At 40.8% G+C, this 23524-nt stretch overlaps 1 protein-coding gene across 1 annotated transcript in view; it reads left to right on the forward strand.

Annotated features, from left to right (window-relative positions):
• Positions 1 to 23524, forward strand: part of TULP4 (TUB like protein 4) — a 297688-nt gene that overhangs the window by 261265 nt on the left and 12899 nt on the right. The window contains exons 8-13 of the mRNA XM_048844124.2: positions 9762 to 9986; positions 13318 to 13552; positions 14036 to 14180; positions 15790 to 15934; positions 17367 to 17460; positions 19496 to 19639. Of these exons, the coding sequence (XP_048700081.1) occupies positions 9762 to 9986; positions 13318 to 13552; positions 14036 to 14180; positions 15790 to 15934; positions 17367 to 17460; positions 19496 to 19639 (988 nt within the window). The remainder of the gene's footprint in view (positions 1 to 9761; positions 9987 to 13317; positions 13553 to 14035; positions 14181 to 15789; positions 15935 to 17366; positions 17461 to 19495; positions 19640 to 23524) is intronic.

Genomic DNA, 23524 nt, shown 5'->3' on the forward strand with positions numbered 1-23524 from the left:
ATTCAGATTGACTGAACTGTGTGAATGGGATGAAAGGTTTGTATATTATATTTAGACTTGGCAGAATTTGATTTTTATTTTTTAATAATTTCAGTGGATACTATCTGTTTATTTTTTAGCTTTTTTTTTTACTTTTGTCAATTTCAATTTTCACAGTTGTGGGAAATTATGAGGGGAGGGTCAGACATTTAATGACTGTAGAAGTTGGTTCACCAAGTTAAAGCTTTATAACTGTTCAACATAAATTGTCAACATCACCTGTCAAAATATACAAAGTAAATATCCTTAAATCAAACTCTAATAAGTTCTCAAGCAGCATTTTTCTTTCTTTTTCTGTCTTCAGATTTAGATTATTGATGGAAATATTTTTTCATCAGTTTTTGTATGTGCAGTGAAATGGATGTTGACCAACATTTACCAATAAAAATCTAATCCTTCCAAGCCTAATTATACTGGTCCCCTGGCAGGGGGAGGAATGAGTCAAATAAGAAAAAATAGCACAGGAATCTAACTTAATTAGGAGTATCCAGTTCAGGACACTGCTATAATATAAGGAAGGACATTCCCAACTGGGATGCATGTAGCCAAGGAGACATACTAGAGTCTCTATTCCCCTTTCTGTTTCTGAAACAATCTAGCTCATTGTTACCCAAGTTTTGAATCTGTGTTTGCACTCAGTATGCTTCATGTAAATAATTGCCCTTCGGTGTACTGTGTTTAAAATTAGCATTGCTTAGCCCTAAAAGCCTTTTTATTTGTATAGAAATTACACTTTTTTTGGTGTGTTTTTATTTGATCCCTAGGATTCATTCAGACATTTATATTTTCTGGTGGGATCCTTATAAAATCTGCTGGTATTTGGTATGATAAAAATTAGGGCTGTCAATTGCAGTTAACTCACGCAATTAACTCAAAAAAATTAACTGCAATTAAAAAAATTAATCGCGATTTAATCACACTGTTAAACAATAGAATACCAGTTGAAATTTATTAAATATTTTTGGATATTTTTCTACATTTTAAATATACTGATTTCTATTACAACAGAGAATACAAAGTGTACAGTGCTCACTTTATATTATTTTTGATCACAAATATTTGCACTGTAAAAATGATAAATGAAAGAAATAGCATTTTTCAATTCACCTCATGCAAGTACCGTAGTGCAATCTCTATCATGAAAGTGTAATTTAATGTGTAATGTAGATTTTTTGTGTTACATAACTGCACTCAAAAACAAAACAATGTAAAATTTTAGAGCCTACAAGTCCACTCAGTCCTACTTCTTGTTCAGCCAATTGCTAAGACAAACAAGACTGTTTACATTTACGGGAGATGCTGCTGCCCGCTTCTTATTTACAATGTCACCTGAAAGTGAGAACAGGCGTTCACATGGCACTTATGTAGCCAGCGTTGCAAGGTATTATTTACGTGCCAGATATGCTAAACATTCATATGCCCCCCTCATGCTTCCGTCACCATTCTGGAGGACATGCTTCCATGCTGACGATGTTAGTTTAAAAAAAAAAGTGCGTTAATTAAATTTGTGACTGAACTCCTTGGGGGAAAATTGTATGTCCCCTCCTCTTATACACCCACATTTTGCCATATATTTCATGTTATAACAGTCTCAGATGATGACCCACCCAGCCAATGTTGTTTGGTTTACAAACACTGTCTGCAGATTTGACAAAACACAAAGGTGGTACCAATGTGAGATTTCTAAAAATAGCTACAGCACTCGACCTAAGCTTTAAGAATCTGAAGTGCTTTCCAAAACCTGAGAGGGATGAGATGTGGAGCATGCTTTCAGAAGTCTTAAAAGAGCAACACTCGGATGTGGAAACTACAGAACATGAACCACCAAAAAAAAAAAAATCAACCTTCTGCTGGTAGCATCTGATTCAGATAATGAAAATGAACATGCATTGGTCTGCTCTATTTTGGATTGTTATCGAGCAGAACCTGTCATCAACATGGATGCATGTCCCCTGGAATGGTGGTTGAAGCATGAAGGGACATATGAATCTTTAGCACATCTGGCCTGTAAATATCTTGTGACACTGGTTACAACAGTGCCATGCGAATGCCTGTTCTCATTTTCTGGTGACATTGTAAATAAGAAGCGGGCACCATTATCTCCTGCAAATGTAAACAAACTTGTTTGTCTGAGTGGCTGAAATAGGACTGAGTGGACTTTGTTTTATTTTTTTATACATAATTCGACATTGTAAGTTCAACTTTTATGATAAAGAGATTGCACTACAGTACTTGTATTAGGTGAATTGAAATGTAATATTTCTTTTGTTTTTTACAGTGCAAATATTTGTATTAAAAATAAATATAAAGTGAGCACTGCGCACTTTGTATTCTGTGTTGTAAATGAAATCAATATATTTGAAAATGTAGAAAACATCCAAAATATTTAAATAAATGATATTCTATTATTGTTTAACAGTGCGATTAATCACGATTAATTTTTTTAATCTCTTGACAGCCCTAATAAAAATGGAAATGAAAGTACCAGAATTTGTGGCTATATTTCCCTGCTCCTAGCATAAAAGAAATGTGCACTCATGTTAAATACTCTATGGTAGATTTGCTTGCAGACTCCCAGGCTCAACGGGTAGTGATCAATGGCTCCATGTCTAGTTGGCAGCCGGTGTCAAGTGGAGTGCCCCAGGGGTCGGTCCTGGGGCTGGTTTTGTTCAATATCTTCATAAATGATCTGGAGGATGGTGTGGATTGCACTCTCAGCAAATTTGCGGATGATACTAAACTGGGAGGAGTGGTAGATACGCTGGAGGGCAGGGATAGGATACAGAGGGACCTAGACAAATTGGAGGATTGGGCCAAAAGAAATCTGATGAGGTTCAATAAGGATAAGTGCAGGGTCCTGCACTTAGGACGGAAGAACCCAATGCACAGCTACAGACTAGGGACCGAATGGCTAGGCAGCAGTTCTGCGGAAAAGGACCTAGGGGTGACAGTGGACGAGAAGCTGGATATGAGTCAGCAGTGTGCCCTTGTTGCCAAGAAGGCCAATGGCATTTTGGGATGTATAAGTAGGGGCATAGCGAGCAGATCGAGGGACGTGATCGTTCCCCTCTATTCGACATTGGTGAGGCCTCATCTGGAGTACTGTGTCCAGTTTTGGGCCCCACACTACAAGAAGGATGTGGATAAATTGGATGGAGTCCAGCGAAGGGCAACAAAAATGATTAGGGGTCTGGAACACATGACTTATGAGGAGAGGCTGAAGGAACTGGGATTGTTTAGTCTGCGGAAGAGAAGAATGAGGGGGGATTTGATAGCTGCTTTCAACTACCTGAGAGGTGGTTCCAGAGAGGATGGTTCTAGACTATTCTCAGTGGTGGAAGAGGACAGGACAAGGACTAATGGTCTCAAGTTGCAGTGGGGGAGGTTTAGGTTGGATATTAGGAAAAACTTTTTCACTAGGAGGGTGGTGAAACACTGGAATGCGTTGCCTAGGGAGGTGGTGGAATCTCCTTCCTTAGAAGTTTTTAAGGTCAGGCTTGACAAAGCCCTGGCTGGGATGATTTAATTGGGGATGGGTGCTGCTTTTGAGCAGGGGGTTGGACTAGATGACCTCCTGAGGTCCCTTCCAACCCTGATATTCTATGATTCTATGATTCCCTGTAAAGTATAATAGAACGTATATAAAGTGGTATGGTTATCAACAGCATTTTCCCCCCTTTTTTATTGGCACTGCCCTAAATAAATGGAATGCTTTATGAGAAGCAAGGACATCTCAGGCCAGCTACTTCACACAGCAGAATTCGGATAGAGCACTGTGGCAGGTAGATAATTGACTTGCTGCAGTAATCGATCCACATCTTCACAGTTCAGGGAGGAAATGTGTGAGGGGCAGCTGTTGAGAAATGCTATTCTGATCAATGCATTTAAAGGTCAGGCCACATCTGGCAGTTGGGTTTTTTTCCTGTCTAATAGTGAATTTTTTTTTTTTTTTTTACTGTACCTCACTTTGAATCCCTATAGTCCTTCCCCTTATGTGAGGTGATACTGGATGTTAGATATGAAGAATGCTGTAGAACTGTCCTACTGCAGTGCTATCCTGAAGAAAATGCCAACAAAGCATTTCTGCAGTATCAATAAGCAAAAGCAAATCAATACCAGCATGAAGATTGGCTGATGGCCTAGAAAATGTTGAGATAAAAAGATGTAAAGATCTGTGGGAGGGAACTGTGCTAAGCCATTTTATATGATACAGGGATAGCAATGGGAGCGTGTAAGCACTGTGATTTGAATAGAATATGTATGTGTATGTATATATGTGTGTGTGTGTGTATATATAGTGTGTATGTACTGCACACATGCATATCTGTATATTTATAAACATCACATACTCAAAAATCTACATTGGAAAATGTAGTCAAGTCAAGCATGTAAAAGTGAGGAAACAACAAAATTAAGTTGGGGAAATTGAAACTGAACTGCACCAGGCCACACCGTGAGTCAGTGGCAGAACCATGACTAGAACTCATGCCCTCCTAACTTCCCACGTTGTATTGCTCACACTCACACCACCTTCCTGCCAGAGGTGTCACCCATGGTTTCAAAAGTCATGAATGATGTGTCCATCCTACCCACATATTGATAAAACTCCAGTGCTAAATCACACAATTGTGTATTCCTTCTCTCTGTATTATATACACATCTTACTCCTGGAGGAATTCTGTGCCACTGTTCAATGCAGAATTTGTGAAGAATTAATGTTCTGCGCAGAATTTCATGTTTTCCCTGTAGAATTGGTGCTGCAGAGCTGCTAGTTGCCCCTCGGGTCCGCTGGACTCTGCAGAGCCCAGCTTGCAGTGAGCAGAGCGCCCAACCCGGTGGGGATGGAGGCTCTGCATGCTCCAGCTGCCTGACTTGATCCTCATCTGCCCGGAGATGGGAGAGCGCCTGGGAGACCCGGCTCTGACAAAGGGTGAGGAAAGGCAGGGCGGCACTGCATCACCCGGTGGGACGGTAAAGAAGCTGGGGGGAGTAAAGGCTGTGGGGTGAGGGGGATATAGGTATCTGGGATGGGGTGGTGCCCCATGGCTGGGGTAAGGAGGGGTGCAGGTGTCTGGACTGGGGGGTGCCCTGCAACTGGGCTCTGGGGGGAAAGGGAGTGCAGGTATCTGGGCCAGGGCGGACCCCACGGCTGGGCTGTGGGGGAATGGGTGTGTGGGTGTTTGGGCTCTGGAGGGCCCCATGCAGCCACCTCCAGCACCCCCAAACTGGAACTGGGTTGTTGTAGGGTTTTCTTTAACTCTCTACTCCTGGGAGAATCTTTTTTTCCCCCCATTGTTTGTATTCTTGATATACTTGTTGACAGGTATTTTGAAATAAATTACCAAAATAATTGAAATTTGAGTGATTATATTGTGTTATTTTGACAAATACAATATGCAAAATTTTGCGGAATTTTAAAATATGGTGCAAAGAATTTTAAATTTTTTGGTGCAGAGTTTTTAATTTTTTTATGCAGAATTCACCCAGGAGTAACATGTTGATTCATCCAGCATGTAGAAAAGAGTGTAGTTTAGACCATCTGTACTGCCAGGGAAAGCTGTACTCTCAGTGGAATTCAACCCTTGGAGAAAATAGGGGCACTTCTGCCCCTGTCCTCTCCAGGGCTCCACAGCATGAATCAGCACATCCCCATGTGCCCTGGCCTTGCCCCTTCCCTGTCCAGTCCTCCCTATTTTATGAGCTGCATTGACCAGTTCTGAGTTCCCAACCCTGCTGCATCTCCCTGGTTTACAAGACCAAGACTCTAACTCCTGACCTATGGAGCCAGGTCCCAGGTGCCGTCAGCACAGGGTGGAGGTTGGTTCTGGCCAATAAGCAACTGATGAACGAGCATAAGGGACTACAAGGGAGATTCCTGCTGGTAGTGGCCCAAGGCTAGGTTCTGCCATGAGATAATACTTAGTCCTGCCATGAGTGCAGGGGACTGGACTTGATGACCTCTCAAGGTCCCTTCCAGTCTCATGATTCTATGTAGAATCTACTGCCAATGGGTTTCCTACTTTTTAAAAAGTACCTACAATTAAATATAATGTAGAACAGACAAAATCTCCCAAGTGTGTGGTTATGCTGGGCTGTGTAATAGGTTGTTGATGATACTTCAGGGATTTCTCAGTTCTTTTAAGTGTGTTGCCTGATCTTTAGATTATGTATTAATTATATTGATTACTTAAGAATCCCTGGTTATCACTTTGAGTGTTGACAGGTTCTTGTCCCAGGATCAGGCCCAGTATTTAAATTATTATGTAGTTGGGAACCCCGATGTGCACAGTTGCAACTCACACTATAGGAACTCTTTTATATTTACAAATATAGTTTATTAATACATTTAGCACAGTCACAAACACCCCAACTTAGTAAGATCGATAGATACTACAGAATGTACATCTGCACATCCATATACTCACACCATCTCCTGTAGAACAACCTGACATGTTAACCATTATCTTCCTCATCACCATCCCCTTCCCCCTCATCACCAGTGGCCATCATTCTGGCACCTCCCAAGGACTACATCTCCTTCTCCTACTGCCCCTAGCCTGCAATGCCATTTTTATAATATGTTACACTGACACCATTATGTTTGATGCATATTCAGTAGGGGATTTCCCCCCTTTTCTTTGTATTTCCTCACCTTACTAATGTAGGAGTTTCTTTTTCCTATAGATTAGTATATCAATGATCTCAACTTATTATTATATACATCAGTTCGTTACCATGGCCCTTTTGTGGTTAGGTATCACATTTATTATTTCTGTCCTAACCGGTTATTTTGGTTCTTTCCAAGTTGTGGTGTACCTGTTAAGTTTAAAAGGGTATGAACTTAGGAAAGCCCCTATGCCAACCTGCTTCAATGCATCCTTTAGCTATCTATGTTAAAGGTCACAGCCATATATGGTACTTATGCTTTAGCTGATCATCATCTATCTAGGTGACAGGTCCCAAACATATGTATGCTAACTTTGCCCTAGCTCAACATACAGGATGTGGCCTGTAGGTCTCTTGCGATACAGCCAAAATATACTCTACTATCAATCTGTAAACCTATTATAATAAAACAAATAATCAATCCCATTAGAAACTTATAAGAAAAGATATATAAGCAAGAAAGCAGACTAGCCTTAGATGTATCTCATGTACCTGTTATATATGTCACTTCGTTTCCAGGACACTTCTGTGGTTGAATCATGTACCTGTGGTCAGAACATTCCCTTAAACTCTATTTTCAGCTCCCCAAATACTTGGGGTTTTTTATTGGGCCGTTTATCTATGCAAAATTCATAGGCCTCCAGCCTTATACTAACTTGCTGAAGGTAATGTCTTACAAGATACAGGCCAATGGAAACAGAATGCAAAGCAGAATAGAATGCAAAGCAGTGAATATAATAAAGGCAAGCTAGCCCCCTGGGCTACAAGTGCCATTGGCCACTACAAAGTGCCTTTAGTGGTCGCTATGAACATTGGAATGTTCCCCTGTTGCAGTTTTCCATTTCCATAGCAGTCAGCCTGAAGGTTGATACCTCCACAGGAGTGTGTGTGTGGCTGTACTTCATTGTAATCCTCCCACCTTAAAACCAATATTTTCCTTTACATTTAAAACCAGGGTGAGATGGCACAGCAGGGAAAATCCTGTCTTTTATTAAGTTCCTTCATCCTGCCCTTTCTCTGGATGCTAAGCATTGAGGTGGTGTGAAGCAGCTGCACTTGCTATCTGTCATTCACCTAAAATCATCTTGCCCCAGTTTCTCCTTTTTAAACATTCTGAAGTCGAAAAAAGTCTTTCTTCTGGGCTAGATTAATATTTTCTTCTTAGCAGATCTAACCCAGATATCTGTGCACTATGAAATCTTTCAGATGGAGACCTCATGTTCCTGATTACTAATTCTCTGTTGCTGCTTGCCTTCTGCATGCTCAATTCTTGTTCAGTGTGTTTTGGGTAGAAGTTGAAGAAATTTTTACGTGACCACTTCAAAGTATACCTAACCTTTCAGTAAATTGTGTTCATTCTTTACCTAAAGAACACCTCTAATCTAGACATTTGTAGGATCAGAACCTAGTCCATCAAGACCAGGATTGTGCCCAGCAGTGGCCCAGGAGCTGGTGCTTCAGAGAAAGGAATAACTCTCTACAATGCACTCACTATAGTCTCTTGTGCAGCGTTATTTCCAAAAAAACCCATTTCTTTCTCACCCCTGTTGTTTATTTGTATTGTGTGAGCACCTACAGGGCCCAATCTGGAATCAAGACTCCATGGTGCTAAGTGCACAGTGCTTCGAAATGAGAGTAGATCAAAGTGCACTGGGGAACTTTTAGTACACGGCAGCAGATCCATACTGATGCTTAGTGCACAGCAGGCTAGTACAGGGTAGATTTACACCCCAAGCTTGCTGCCAACTAAATGTCAGTGTAAACAAGTTCTAAGAGGAGAGACAAGAGGTGGATACAGCAAACACAGTTGTCCCAGCACGCCTGCCTGGCAGTCGTGTAGACTAGAGTGTTTTGGAGGCATTGGGACAGAGGTGACTTGTAAGGAGGATAGAGTGTAGTGGCTTTGCAGATGTTTCTGGGAAGCCCCTCCGTTGCATAAGGAGCAGGGTGGGAGAAAGCTCAAAGGGGTGTGTAGGAAAATTTAACAAATGAGGATCAGTTTACACCCTGAAGCACGAGGTTATCCTTAGTACAGATCACTATAAAAGCTGGTGGTTATAAAAGTATACACTCTATTTATTTTTTAATCCAGCTACATGAATTAATTTCACAGCTCGATGATACACTATCTGAAAACTGGTTCCTTTGATTTGTTCTAAATTTCCCCACATGAGCCTTTCATGTCCTTGTGTTGTGGAAGTGCAAAGGATGGCCCAATCTGATTTTTGCTGTACCTTGGGGTTTACCTACTTCAATCCCGTCTCCTCTAACTCTTTATTCTTGTGTTTTATTGATATGAATTTAGACATTTAGCACCACAAACAAATGGATGAGTAAAGGGCAATAGGTGCAGTTTGTTTATGATAGTGCTTTAGATTTTATTTTCATCTGGAAATATATCCTGGGGAGGCAGCATGGGGTAGTGACTTCAGTTTGGAACTCAGGGGCAGGAAGTCCTGCGTGTTAATCACAGCTGTGCCACTGATTCGCTGAGTGCCCTTAACTGAGTTGCTTAACTTCTCAGTGTCTCAGTTTTCCAAGATGAAAATGTGAGTTATACCACTTAACAGGTAACTCCAGGTGTTGTGAAGTCTGATTAAATCTTTGTAAAACTCTTACAAGGTAGTCTGGTAGTAGACAGGGTTCTGGACAGGGAATCCAAAGACCCGAGTCCTTTTCCTGTTTCAGCTATTGATGTAGTGAGTGATTCTGAAGGAGTGACTTACCACTTGGGGCCTCACCTTTCTCGTCTGTGAAATGGGGTGAAGAATGCTTTACCCACCTGTGTAAAGAGATTTGCGAACTATGGCTGAAGAATGCTATGTAAATGCTAAGTATTGTTACTGAAAATAAATGCTCAGTGTTACTCTATACTAGCCCCCTTTGTGAGCAGTAACATAATGCACAGTTATGTTTATTTTAGCTGGTTTTTGAAGGCCTTTGCTAATGCAGCTGGTGCTAGATTAAACTGGCACTACAGAACATATGTCTTGCTGCACAGGTGTCTGGGAGAAAATGCCTCTTGTGTTAAGTTGTGCAATCTTCCTTTCTCGCAGCGTCCCATAATCTCCATTTGCTGGGGCCACAGGGACTCACGCCTGCTCATGGCTTCCGGCCCTGCACTCTATGTTGTCAGAGTAGAGCACAGGGTCTCCAGCCTGCAGCTCCTCTGCCAGCAGACCATCGCTGGCTCTCTGCGGGATGACAAGGATATCAGCAAACTGACGCTGCCTCCTCGGCTCTGCTCATACCTCACCACTGCCTTTACACCAACTATCAAGGTAAAAGGAATCACAGCCTTTTCTTTTTCTTCTTTACCCAACTCTTCCCAAGAGATCAAGGCAAACGTTTAATTGACTTCTGTGAGGCCAGGATTTCACCCAATGCTTCTCCGTTAGAAAAGAGGACGATAAAAGGAGGGAAACTACTAATGGATCAGAGTAGCAGCCGTATTAGTCTGTATTCGCAGAAAGAAAAGGAGTACTAATGGCACCTGTCTCTAAGGTGCCACTAGTACTCCTTCTCTTTCTACTAATGGATCAAAAGCTTTTACACATATTAAAATCAGAAATTAAGACTAAGAATGCTTTGGCTACGAGGTCTCCTTCAGGGATGGCCTGTAAAGGAAAAGCCCGTGGTTAACTAGCTCTCTCTCAGAAAAACTCAGATTCTAGTGGCAGCCTTGATCCTCAGTATATTGTCTCTTGGTAGGTTTCAGAGTAGCAGCCGTGTTAGTCTGTATCCACAAAAAGAAAAGGAGGACTTGTGGCACCTTAGAGACTAACACATTTATTTGAACGTAAGCTTTCGTGAGTTACAGCCCACTTCATCAGATGCTCAAATAAATGTGTTAGTCTCTAAGGTGCCACAAGTCCTCCTTTTTGTCTCTTGGTAGAGATGGGTATTTTGGGCTGCATGTGAGGAGGCCTCATTTCACAGAGTAGTGAGGTAAGTCTCCTCTCTATGCAACTCTATGCACACCTGGGTATTCTGCTCAGTTCTGCTCACCACAAGTGTAACTGAGAGCACAATTAGAAGATAAGGGGACTGGGCAAATGGCCCTGTGATTAAAACTTGGTAAGCAATTCTTTTGATGATACACAAGAAGGGATACTATTTAGCTCGTTTGCTCTTATCTGTTTTGCCTCAGCGAGGCTAGCGGGAGTGAATGACAGTAAAAACTTGTCTTCGTCATTAATTTCAACAGATGTGATTCTGGATTTACACAGGGAATGGGTCTGCTATGTAAGGAGGTGCCATTTTGTAGAGAGTCACTTTCCAGAGTAGAGTCAGACTGTGAAATTATTTCATTTCACCCATATTCACAATGATTTCTCCAAAGGGTATAAAAGATTCACACTAACTGTAACAGAGTCTCACTCTGTGAGTCTCATGCCACTGGTAGATGACAGCTACCTGAACAGCTCAAAGGTCTGAGTGATTGCATCATTTACCATTCTAATGGCTGGTAACACCTGTTCTTCAGTTCTTCTCCTTCCACGGATAGAACTGGAAGCTCCTCTTAAGCGCTAGTGTTCAGTGCTCCAATTTTCTAGCTTCAGCAGCTTGATTGATGCTTTAAAGTTGCTGCTTTGTTCTTGTGCCTTTCAGTTCCTACAGCTAAGTGCTCATTTTTGTACTTTCCTGTTTAAAAGAACTGTATTCTTTGATTAGTAGCTGGAAGTCAGGGCTTTGGCATGCTAAGCCTCTGTCATGTACTTCTTTTATTGATGTGTGTCCAGTCTGTTTAGAGAATATAGTTTGTTTTGGATCACTTTTCCCCCCTTTTTTAAAGAATGTACCAGATTGCATCAAATGCAGTGTACTAGTACTTAAAACAAAAATTAATACAAAGGGAATGGATTCCCCCAGACTCCCTACAAAGGCTTTATCTACCCCACTCTAAAAAAACTCTGTATTTTGTGAACTGCTGAAATTATATTGCTGAGATCACTTGCACCTGCCAGACCATATTTTAGGATTAGAAAATATGGCTTATAGTGACAGATTCAAGGTGCTCAATCCATTTAGTGTAACAAAGAAAAGGTTATGGGGTGACTTGATTACAGTCTAAAAGTATCAACATGGAGAACAAATATTTAATAATTCTGTCTTTGATCTAGCAAAGAAAGGTATAAGACAATCAAGTTGCAGGAAGTAGACAAATTCAGACTGGAAATAAGGTGTAATTTTTTAATAGTAAGAGTAATTAACTATTGGAACAATTTACCAAGGTTTGTGGTAGATTCTCCATCACTGGCAATTTTTAAATCAAGTCGGGATGTTTTTCTAAAAGAGCAGCTCTAGGAATTATTTTGGGGAAGTTCTATGGACTGTCACACTAGTGGTCAGACTAGATCACAATGGTCCCTTCTGGCCTTGCAATCTATGAATCTTTCCTCTTTCCCCTAGGATGTCTCTTAGCCCCCAGTCCTGCAAACATGCATGTGAATAGTCCCAAAATGGACTAAAAACTTATTTTAGTCACTAAAGTAAGCATTAAGAGGCTGCTCATGCACAGGGTTACTTACATGTATCAGTCTTTGCATGACTCTGGCCTTAGGTAGTATATTTTATGTGATCAGGTGCATCTTATCTCTTTCTTGTTCCTGTTTCATTATATTGGGTCAGATTCATCTTCTGTTTATACCAATGATAGAGAGTAACTATACTGTAGACAGTGGAGTTAGTCCAGCACTGTTTAAAATGAGAGCAAACCATGCCCATAATATAATGTAGTGTGAATTATGCTTTGTGAATCATGCTTTGGCTGGTTCTTGCTTATGAAAAAAAAATTGTGTACTGCTAATTAGGTAATTTGTGTGCACAGAAATCCCAGAAATATCCCAGTGCAGGGTTCTATTATAACTGGTACCTTTGCAGAAGCTTACTATACTCTGAAACCTTACTATACCTGTAATTCTTTGCTCTCAGAAGATATGTAGTGTACAATAGACCTCTGCTAATCTGGTACTGGCCTTTCTCTCAGAGTTAAGGATGCTTATTTTTTGTCTTGCTCAGTTTTTTTCTTTATATTCATTTTGAAGCAAATTGAGGAGTGTAGATTCTATGTTGTTAGCAGTATTTGTTTTACTGTAATGTCTAAAAGGTGCATTGTGCAAGGCACTGTACAAGTACAGAGACAGTCCTTGCCTGAAAGAGTTTACAACCTAAATATACAAGCCAGACAAAGGAAGGATTATTAGTCTCATATTACAAATGGAAAACTGATCTGCAGAAAGACTGAGGCCAAAGTTTAACAGAGCTCCTAAGCAAATGGCCTAAATCACTTGCCTAAGGTCACATAAGTGACCTTGGAAGAGCTGGGAATTGAACTCAGATTTCCTGGATCCCAGTTCAATGTCATCTTAATCACGAGACAATCCTTCCTCTTAAACGGTAGCTAACTTTTTTCTATTCTGAGTACAATTATCGATCGAATCAACAGGCACGTGCGTCCTGGTGGTGGGTGATTCAATAGGCCAGACATTAATCTATGCTAATTCTGAGCTATCACAGGCCATATTCACTGGGTAGGGTTAGTATTATATAACTACCTAACCCCAGAGAATAAGAATGACATGTGTTTCTCTTTCCCTCCATTCAATTTAGCCTCCTATCCCAGACCCCAACAATATGAGAGATTTTGTCAGCTACCCAACAACTGGCAATGAAAGGCTTCACTGCACGATGAAGCGGACAGAAGATGATCCAGAGGTTGGAGGTCCATGCTACACGCTGTATTTGGAATACCTAGGGGGACTGGTGCCTATCCTAAAAGGGCGCCGAATCAGCAAACTGCGGCCAGAATTTGTCATCATGGACCCTAAAACCGATGGAAAAGCAGGTATCATATTTTTATAAGTGGATTGTTCATATTTGTAAAAATGCTGATTGCAAAAGGGTTTAGGCTGAAAGTCAGAGATTTAAGTCCTCTTTGTCCACATAACTAGTATAGCATGAAGCAGTTGCACTGCTGTTTTTTGTCATGTGAAGATGTCTCCACTGTGGGCTAGAATCAAGCCACCAAACTCATTTCATGTTGGCTTTTGGTTTATAAAATGTGACCTCTTGCACACTGGTTGGTGAGGAGTGGATCATTAATTAACAATAAATATTTTTCAGTCTCTGTCTGTGAGTCACCTGATACAATTGAACACTATTCCCCTGAATTTAGGCTATCAGAAATTTTGAGTTTATACTTGGCAGCAAACACACCCTGCTAGACTTTTATCTTAGCTACTGTTTTTTTCCCCCCGATGACTGATAGTTGTAATTGGGATCAGGTTTCTAAAACAGTTCTTAAATTTTTTGGGGCCTGTCTTGGTAGATGAAATCTATGGAAACAGCTTGATTTCTACTGTGATTGACAGCTGCAACTGCTCAGACTCCAGTGATATCGAACTGAGTGATGACTGGGCTGCAAAGAAATCTCCCAAAATCACTCGAGCTAGCAAATCACCCAAACTCCCCAGGTAATGATTTCTTGGGCATTTTTTCTTCTTCTTTTCTGTGGGTATGATTTTTTTTGTTTTGTTTTTTTAATCTTGTCATGACAACCTAAATTAAGGCAAAGGGGGATGTTCTAATGCCTTTCATAAGAAAGAATTTGCCTGTGGAAATTACAGCTTTTCAGGAGCTCTTTTTTTCTCTCTCTCTGAGAAAGAAGAACTCAGACCTTCTCTGTGGTTAGCTGTAATAATAATAATAGGCAAACTCCACTGCTTTGGTCTGCCTCTCACAAATAGCTAATCAGATCAGAAAAAATAGTCTAAGGCACACTCTGTGTTCAAGATAGCAAAGGAATAGTCTGTAGCTTCTCAAGTTCATTCTTTAGCCTGTTCTGTTCGCTCCCCAACACACACAGATGCACACCCAGATGCACACTCAATATGTAGATGGAATCTGTAAGGGGAGTAGAAGGGGGATCTGTATCTGCTTAATAGAAAGTATTTTGGATCTGTGATGAAAGCGCTAAATGTAGAAAGGTCTGTTGACTGAATTGCCTTGTCCCAGTGACTGGAGGAAAAATTGTGAGTGTTTCATCATGTGTTTTCTAAGCAGCTGCCACTTGTTGATAATTCATTCAGCAATAATGTCCATACAGGCTTAGCAGAACGGACAGAAAAAAAGTAGAGAAAATTACATCAAGTTCAACGTTATTATTATTATTTGTATTGGAGTAGCACCTATGGGCCCATCGTGAATGAGAGCTCCAGTATGATAGGTGCTCTACAAACGTTGCCCCCACTAGCCAGAATGAAGGGGCGTTCTACCCAAAGAAAATATTTCTTTCCCAGCTCTGTGTTACGTGATATCTTAGTACACATACATGCACATAATATAATTCTGTATCGTTCTTTTTGTTTTGCATTTCACCATTAAACAGGGCCTGACTCTGTAAACCTGGGCCCTGGTCCTGAGTGCCATGTGCACAGGGAGAATCCGGGAGCCCTGTTGATATCAGTAAGGCTACCTGCGTATCCAGGGTCTACTTGCATGCATTGTGTTACATTTGTTTCATTATTTTCTCTACTGATGGCCCTTTTCACCCCCTCAGACTCTCACTCTGGAACCTCATTTACAATGTTTACATACGTGAGGGAGGTGTAAGTAATTTTTTTTATGCTCAGAGGAGTACTGACCAAGTTTGTGAAACCTTAGTTTGAACTAGTGGTACAGGTGTCCAGTAACCAAAGTATCCTCTTTATGTTCTCATGGACACTGTCTAAAGTCAGTGCAATCTAATAACATATTCTTACGCCTTTATGTGGAGTTTATAAGTTGCGTCATCTTAACCTCCCTTTTGCATCACTAATCAGACCTAAGGGAATCTGAGTCTAAGTTAGAGTAAGGGAATCTGATTTATATCTCTTTACGTATTACCTTTGAATTTGGCCCATAAAATTTAAGATTCTATCTATTAGACTAAGCAGACTTTAGGTAATCCTACCACTTTCTTCTGTAGCTTACATCACCTAAAGAGAATATGCCAGTTTTCTTCACTGTACTTAGTGTATCCAGAAATGTTAAGTATGTCCATCTGTGTGTGCCTGATAACTCTAATTATTGCTTTACGTGAAGAATTAATATAGATGCCCGCAAATCTCCAAAGTTGTCGCGAGCTGCTCAGGAGATATCAAGATCTCCAAGGTTACCAATAAGGAAACCTTCTATTGGTTCACCAAGCCTAACTCGACGAGAGTTCCCATTGGAAGATATCACTCAGGTATTGCATGACTGCATAATTACCAGACCTGTACCTAAATATATCTTCTCTTTCCAGAAACAACAATTTATAATATATATCCAGTGGTGACCACTGAAAATCTGTCATTTAATGGAGTTACTACGCAGTGGTATCTGAGATGCTAGTTATGTCTCTGTATTTATAATAGGAGACTTCGGTAGAATCTCAGGTAGCATTATGTGGTAAGAGCTGGTAAATGATGAGGGTGCTCGCTCCATTGATTTCACTCTGACTTTTTAAAAGGCAACCATTTATCTTAGGAATCTTTATATAACAGACTTAAATTCCAGTTGCTATGTTCTTGGCTGTCGAATGCCCTATGTAGAATTATTTTCTAGTCCTTATTCAGTTCTTTGTGGCTAGGTGTTGGTATCATAATACCACTATAGTCACCAGCTTTGTTGTCGGTCTACAGAGACAAAGGAATTTAATGGGTCAGGGGACAGAACCATCCTGTCCCCCACAACTGGTTCTGCCAGGTGATGGTGGGAACACCATGTTGGGGAGGCTAGCACTTCTGCTGTTTGTACTGTGCACAGTCCATGGGTAAATGGAACACTTCATGCCCCAGGACTGCCTATCTCACCCATTTCACTAGCACTAAATTGATCTTTTTGTATTTCTTTATATACTTTCTGTATTTAAAATACGCAAATGGTAACCATTGGCTTGTGAAATGTTCTGGATCACTTATATATCAGCAATAGAAAATAGGGCAGAAGTCCAGAAGCCATGACACTTACCCATCAATTAAAATGATAATATAATAATGTACTCACTGTGGTACAGTGCTTTGGGATCTCTGGAAAAATATGCTGTATAAATGCTTGTTAATAATTCCTTTCTATTGTATTTATTCTTCATTAAGTGGTTATTAAACATAAAATCCAATGAGAAAATTATATGCTATCTTGTGATTGTTTACTGCAAAGATATACAAATGATACACTATGCTATTGTGTGGGAGAAGCAACGATCTTACTGGCCAGCTGCAGTGCTCTCCAGTTATCCCTGCTGCCAGGTCTTCCACCAAGTTGTTTGTGTGGTTGCCATATATCTGATTCATGCGAGCTACTCTGATGGTGGCCAGATAGCAAAATGGGACAGTAGCAAAATACAGTCCTGAATGAAGGGGTGTACTTAGTGGATGGTTAGAGACATTAGGCCACTGCATAAAAGAGAATGAGATGAAATTGTCTTGTATTTGAAATAGCTTTAGTGCTCCGAATATTTTTGTAAGGATCACAAGAGAGCAGACAGTAATATGTATAAGTGAGTTACGTGGAGATATTTCATCATTAGAGTTTCTACAAAGCAGTGCTATATTATTTTTTGAAAACAAATATTTACTTTTGCTGATTTTGTAGGAGCCAAAAAAACTTTAAACCTTTTTTTTTTTCTCCCTTTGCAGCACAACTACCTTGCTCAGGTCACATCTAATATCTGGGGAACCAAATTTAAAATTGTGGGTTTGGCTGCTTTCCTACCAACTAACCTTGGTGCAGGTAAAACTGACCCGTCTTGATTTTTCCAATGTTGAGCTCTTGCTAACAAATAACAAACGCTCCGTACGATTTTCTTTAAAATGATGAAGAGCCTGCTTCAGTAATGCTGTTAATCTCGGTCCCAGGGAAATTTCAGTGCAATTGCCATTTAAATCTCTAAATCCAACAACAACTCAGTCAAAAAAAGATCCACTAAGAATCAAACCAGAACCTACCATTTTGACAGTTCAGTTATTTGAACTAGGATTGAAAGAATAATCTTTCCAGTTAGAAAACTTCAGAAATCAGGGAGCTTCTAAGTTATTGTAAGGTAAGTGCTATAATTTAAAAAAAAATGTATTATTTTTTACAACGGTTCTAACAACTATTATACATATCAAAATAACTTTTAAAAGATCTTACCTTACAGCAACTTTTCCAGAGCTTTTAATGGGGGAAGTCAAGTATTTGCATGGTCACACAGCTCTCTTGCTTAGACAGACAGCAGCAAAATGGTCGCCCTCACTGAAAGCAGCCTTATACACTTAGGGCCCTTTCTCCTACCCTTATGTTGGGTAGGCCTTATCTCCAAGTGCAGTCCCTTTGATGTCAGTGGGAGCAGAATAAGGTCCCATTCAGCATGATTAAGGGTGGCAAAATTGGAGTGTTGGTGAAGATACTGAAGCAGTTATAGGAATTTCTAAAAACTCTTTTGAAAACCCCCTTTTTTAATTGTATATTCTTATTTAGTAGAGATGGGACCAGGCAACAATGCTCTGAACTGGATCCAGATCAAAATTTCCCAATGGCTGTTTGGGTTTGGCCCCATCTTTGTTACTTATGAAAGATTTATACAGAGTAGCTTTTTAATGGGATGTCACTAATCTCTGGAGTTTTCATTGAATCTTTTGTTGAAAGCCTGAACAATGTGAATATTTAACCCTAAAGTGGATATTATTGCTGTTAGCTTTCAAATTTATTTGAAGAAGTATCTTTATTTAAAGCCCCGCCACCCTGAACTGGAGTCTTAAAGTAACTACAGTACTACTATTTAATGCAGGGCTTGACTCTCCTGCTGGCACAAGAGAGGTGCAAATTGCACCACCCTGTACCAGTGGAGAAAGTGTTCGCCTGAGGGGATTAACCTCCTGGGGAGGGCAAGAGTGTTAGGAGATTATGCCAGAGGAGGGCAGCTTTACATTGCAGACAGGGCTTCATCTCTTGTCATGGAAGAATTAATGAAATTACAAAATAATACCTATCTAATTCAACTAGGTCTCAGTCCTGCACCCACTGAGTGTTGCCATTAATGTCAAAGGATGCAGGATCAAATTCCTAGGTATTGATGCCATGCTCGTCACTGGGCTATGTTAAACAAGCTTCCTGAGTTCCTTTGCTTGGGATAGGAGCAGTGTTTGTCTGTCAGCGATGGTCCCTCCTACTGACTAAGGAGCGGTGTTTCGTAACTGTATGGGATGTTCCCTCCATTTTATTATTTATTATTATTATTGTTTATATACAGCACCATGCCCCCCCAAAAGCTTATATAACAATATTTTTACAACCCCATATTTGCAAGGATTGACCCTCACATTTTTACATAGTGAGATTTAGGGGGAAACAGGACAAAAAATCCTTTAGGAGGTGATGATAACCCTTTTCCTTCTCCCCTTGATCCAGTGAAAAATTTTAACTGGCTCCAATGGCCTGTTGTACTGACATGTAGAAATTCAGTATTTGTGTAGCTCCTATAGAATGGGTAACTAAAGTGATGCTGCTTCTAGTTAAGGACGAGTAACTAAAAAAACAATCCCAGAAAACTTCCATGCAGTAAGGAACCACCTCTGAAGTCCTGCTACTGTAATGTATTTCATGATTGTTTAGTTAAACACAAGTACATATATTTGTTTGTTAACCAAACTACATAAAATCAATTCCAGCCCTACTCTCTGCTTTGAATTGATTTTTCTTGGTTCTCTGTTCTGTTGAACTCTGAATCTTCTCTTAGCCTCTCTACCTAATAAGTATTTTTCCTCTTTTTTCCCCCCCTTCCAAGTGATTTATAAAACCAGTTTGCTGCATCTCCAGCCCAGGCAGATGACTATTTATCTCCCTGAAGTGCGTAAGATTTCCATGGACTATATTAACCTGCCTGTTTTCAACCCCAATGTTTTCAGTGAAGATGAAGATGATTTACCAGGTGAGGTTGAATTCAATGTCTGCACAATTCCATGGGTCTGGCTAGTTTTGAGGACAGATTCCTTCACTCCCTGGCCCCACCCCTGTAAATAAACAAACAGAGCAAATCCCTATTCTGTGAGTTCCCTTTACGGAAAGGTCCTATAGAATTTAATAGGATTGAAACTAAACAGGTTTCTATAGACATTTCATTTAAAAGCCTATAGAATTTATTAGAGAATTACATCCCTATGAAGGAATTCCATTGCTTAGTTTAAAGTTCAGCAGAAAGTTAAACATCCTCTATTAAATTCTACAGGAATTCTCCATAGAGTGAAACCCTTTATATACATCTGTGGGGAACTAATATTGTAGAAGCCTGTCAGACCCATTCTTGGGATATGAGAGCAGCAGCACACAGCACTGCTGTGCCAGACACTTGGGTTTGAGAGGAGCTGAGATTCCCAGAGCAGCGAGGACTCTGCTCAACTGGGAAATGTGATATGCTCATTCAGTTTTTTATTTATAATTATGCTTAAAAGGATGGCAGGAATATTTGAGTAGCCTCTTTTTAATGTTATAATCTGGGATGATATGTACATGATTATCCGGCCCAGACATGAAAGACATAATGGGAGACCCCAGCAATGCAGGCAGAATTGAGGATGCAGACGTGGCAAATGAAAGCAGGTGGAGGCACTAGGATCTCCTTCTGTAAAATTAAGCCATGCAAATAAAGAGGCTGGCGCAGCAGCAAATCATTTAAATTACTTTGCTTGCATCATTCCTATAGTGTAGAGGGCAATGGGGAAATTCCTGTTCCATGGTCACGTTTCATGGGAATCCAAAGTGTGGCTTCATGGAGACTCAAGTCTCTTTAAGGAGGAAGGTGTGGAAGAAAGTTGAAAAATTACAAACCAATAAGGGATTGGTCCAAAGACCAATGGGAAAGGCTCCTGTTGCCTTTCCTGGGATTTTGGATTGGGCCCTAAAGCCCTGATCTCTTAAAGCACTTGACAGTGTGTCTAACTTCAAGCATCAAAGTAGCCTCATGGACTTCAATGGGACTAATCAGATGCTTGAAGTGCTTTGCTGAATCACCAGGCTTTTGATGGTATTCAGCCAAGAACACTGAAGGAACTAAGGCACAATGCTGTGGAGATATGGAGGAGGGGATTTAGTATGTATTTGAAAACAATTGCTGTTCTCAGTATTAAATATTTCCTAACATGGAGCCCGATCCAGCTGCCATGAACATCAATGGAAAGACCCACATGGACTTCACTGAGAGTTGGAGTGGATCTGTAATATGCCTATTCCGTTTATTTGAAAAGAGCTAAAAGACGTGCTGTGTGAACCTCACCTCCTTTTTAAGGAGACTGGGGGAGAGTTAAGGAAAGTGCAGTGCAATATTTGGACAAGTATAACCAGGGGTGAAAGTAACTGAGGCCACTTACCGGTACGGGGCGGGGCGGGGCCATGGTTGGAAGGGGCGGGGCTGGGGGGGTCAGCATCCCCCAGCCAGCCCTTCCAGTCCGGCTGGCCCGCGCCATTCAGGGCTCTTGTGTTGATTTAAAGGGCCCAGGGCTCCGGATGCGGTTGCTGCCATAGCAGCAGCAGCAGCATTTGGAGACCCAGGCCCTTTTAAATCGCCGGCCCCAGGGCAGCTGCTCCCTTTGCCCCCTGCCCGTCGGCGGCCGGGGGGCCAAAAGGGGCAGGAACGTTAAAGCACTGCAGGGTCCTTTGCCGCGGCCGCGCTTTAATGTTGCTGTCCCTTCCCTCTCCCCCTCCCCCGTGGCAACACTGCCGCGGCAACACTTTAATGTGGGCTGGGTATGGGCCGGTGCGGGTTCTTACCGGTATGCAGTACCAGCCCGTACTGGCTCACTTTCACCCCTGAGTATAACCTCATCTGATCAAACTACTATGAGATCTGATAGAACTCTTTAAAAGCGAATAAAAATACATACTATCCTGTTCTCCTCAGCAATCTTCCTCTTCTCTTTTCTGTCAAATTTCTCCTGAAAATTCACTTCTGATCTAGCAAATAGAGTTTATGTAGATTTTCAAAAAGCTTTCCACAAGGTCTCTTATAAGAGACTATTAAGGAAAATAAATAGCCATGAGGTAATGAAGAATATCTTGTAGCTTAAAAATAGTGCTTAAGCACTAGGAACTAAAGCTATAGTAAACAGCTGCTCTTGGGCTGAAGAGCAGTCAGTAGTGAGGTGCCCCAGGGGCAAGTTTAATATAACCACTAATGATTTTGAAAGGAAAATGAACAATGAATTGATTTAATTTGCACATTATGCAAAAAATCAATTAGGAAAAAGCCATCGAGGAATGTGAGAAACTCCTGCTAGATTTAAACACTTGGGATATCTGACAGCATGATGGCAAATGGAAATTTTACTTGGATGAGTGTAAAGCTTAGGTAATAATCAAATCTCATGCTTCAGGGCATAAATTGATAACCTGTGGCCATCAGAAAAAATGTATGACAAGCCAAACGTATATTTTGCACAGCTGGCCAGGTACTTTATGGTTTACTTTATGGTTTTGTTTGTTTATTTTAGCTTTTTCCCTTCCTCTAAAACAACCTGACAGAATTGCCCTGAAAATTTACCAGCCCAGCCACAAAAATCTACTCACCTACCCTTTGTCATGATGATTGATGTTGATGAAAAAGCTAATGCTATCAGAAAAAAAGTTATCCTTGGGTGAGTGGGTGAGTAGAATTTTGCAGATATACAAAAGAATCAGGTATTGGCCATGACTAGAGTATTCCAGACTAGATGGATCTGGGTTTGATTTGGTCCCATGTTTCTATGGGTATCATACATTCTAATAATCATGGAGACAAACGTAATAGATTTATGTACAAATGCCAGTTCTAATTCACCAGTCATCCTTCATGTTTTTTATTTAAGAAGAATCATCAGGGAACTTTGCAAGATTCTTGGGGTAATTGCTGGTGCAACAATTATCCCTTGCTTATCATACTGTCCATTTAGGTCAGATATTGCCAGAAATCAAACCTGTGCTTCAGCTTTGGTACAGAAATTAATTGCACTGTATAAAGGTGAAGTCTAACAAAGGGGAGAGTTTAATAAGGCTTCTGTGTTAATCCACATCACAGTGTGACTTGACTCCCTTACTCACTGCAGTGGTGATGAAACTAGTCTCTTAGCCTTTTCTTTCCCTCTCTGCCTTCATTTCCTTTTGTTGGCACCATGTGTTTCCTTTTAACTCTGCCACTTCTTCTCATTTTGACTCCTTTTCTTTCCCTTCTCACTGTCCCACTAATCTCCATCCTTTGCACTCCACTCTCATTCACTAATTCTGTCCCTGATCCAAAGGTATCAACATTTTAGAAAAAAACTTTTCCAAGATAATCCTATGAGGATGCAAGGACTTTAGGGGCTATAGGGGCAAGAATGTGTTTGGGTAGGAAGGTGTCAAGTTGAGGCTTGGTTGGGGGTACAGGAGGGGTTGAGATGAAGACAGGAGGATATCTGGTGGTTTGGGATGGTCTGAGGGAAGCAGGAGGGCAGTCGATAGCTCATGGGAAGTTGCCAGAAATGAAAAGGAGGTACCCGATTTGGCTTCTGCCCTTTCCAGTCCACTGAAACAATCCTGGCCAAGGTCAGTGATGCTCATTTGTCGTTGTGATTTGTCAGCTTCCCTCAGCACTGTAGAGCACTCTTTCTTCTCCCATCTATTTTTGTTCTTTTCTTGCCTTCTGTGAATTGGTGCTCTTTTGGTTCAATGGCTCCTCATTGCCCTCAGTCTCTTGGTATCTCTTATACTCTGGACTCTCATTCACTCCCTTACTTTCAAATCTACTCTCTACCCCAAACCTCTCCCCATCTACCGAGTTTTGCATCACAAGCTACCATTCAAGCAC

The sequence above is a fragment of the Caretta caretta genome, chromosome 3 (assembly GCF_965140235.1).
Source record: "Caretta caretta isolate rCarCar2 chromosome 3, rCarCar1.hap1, whole genome shotgun sequence".
NCBI lineage: Eukaryota > Metazoa > Chordata > Testudines > Cheloniidae > Caretta > Caretta caretta.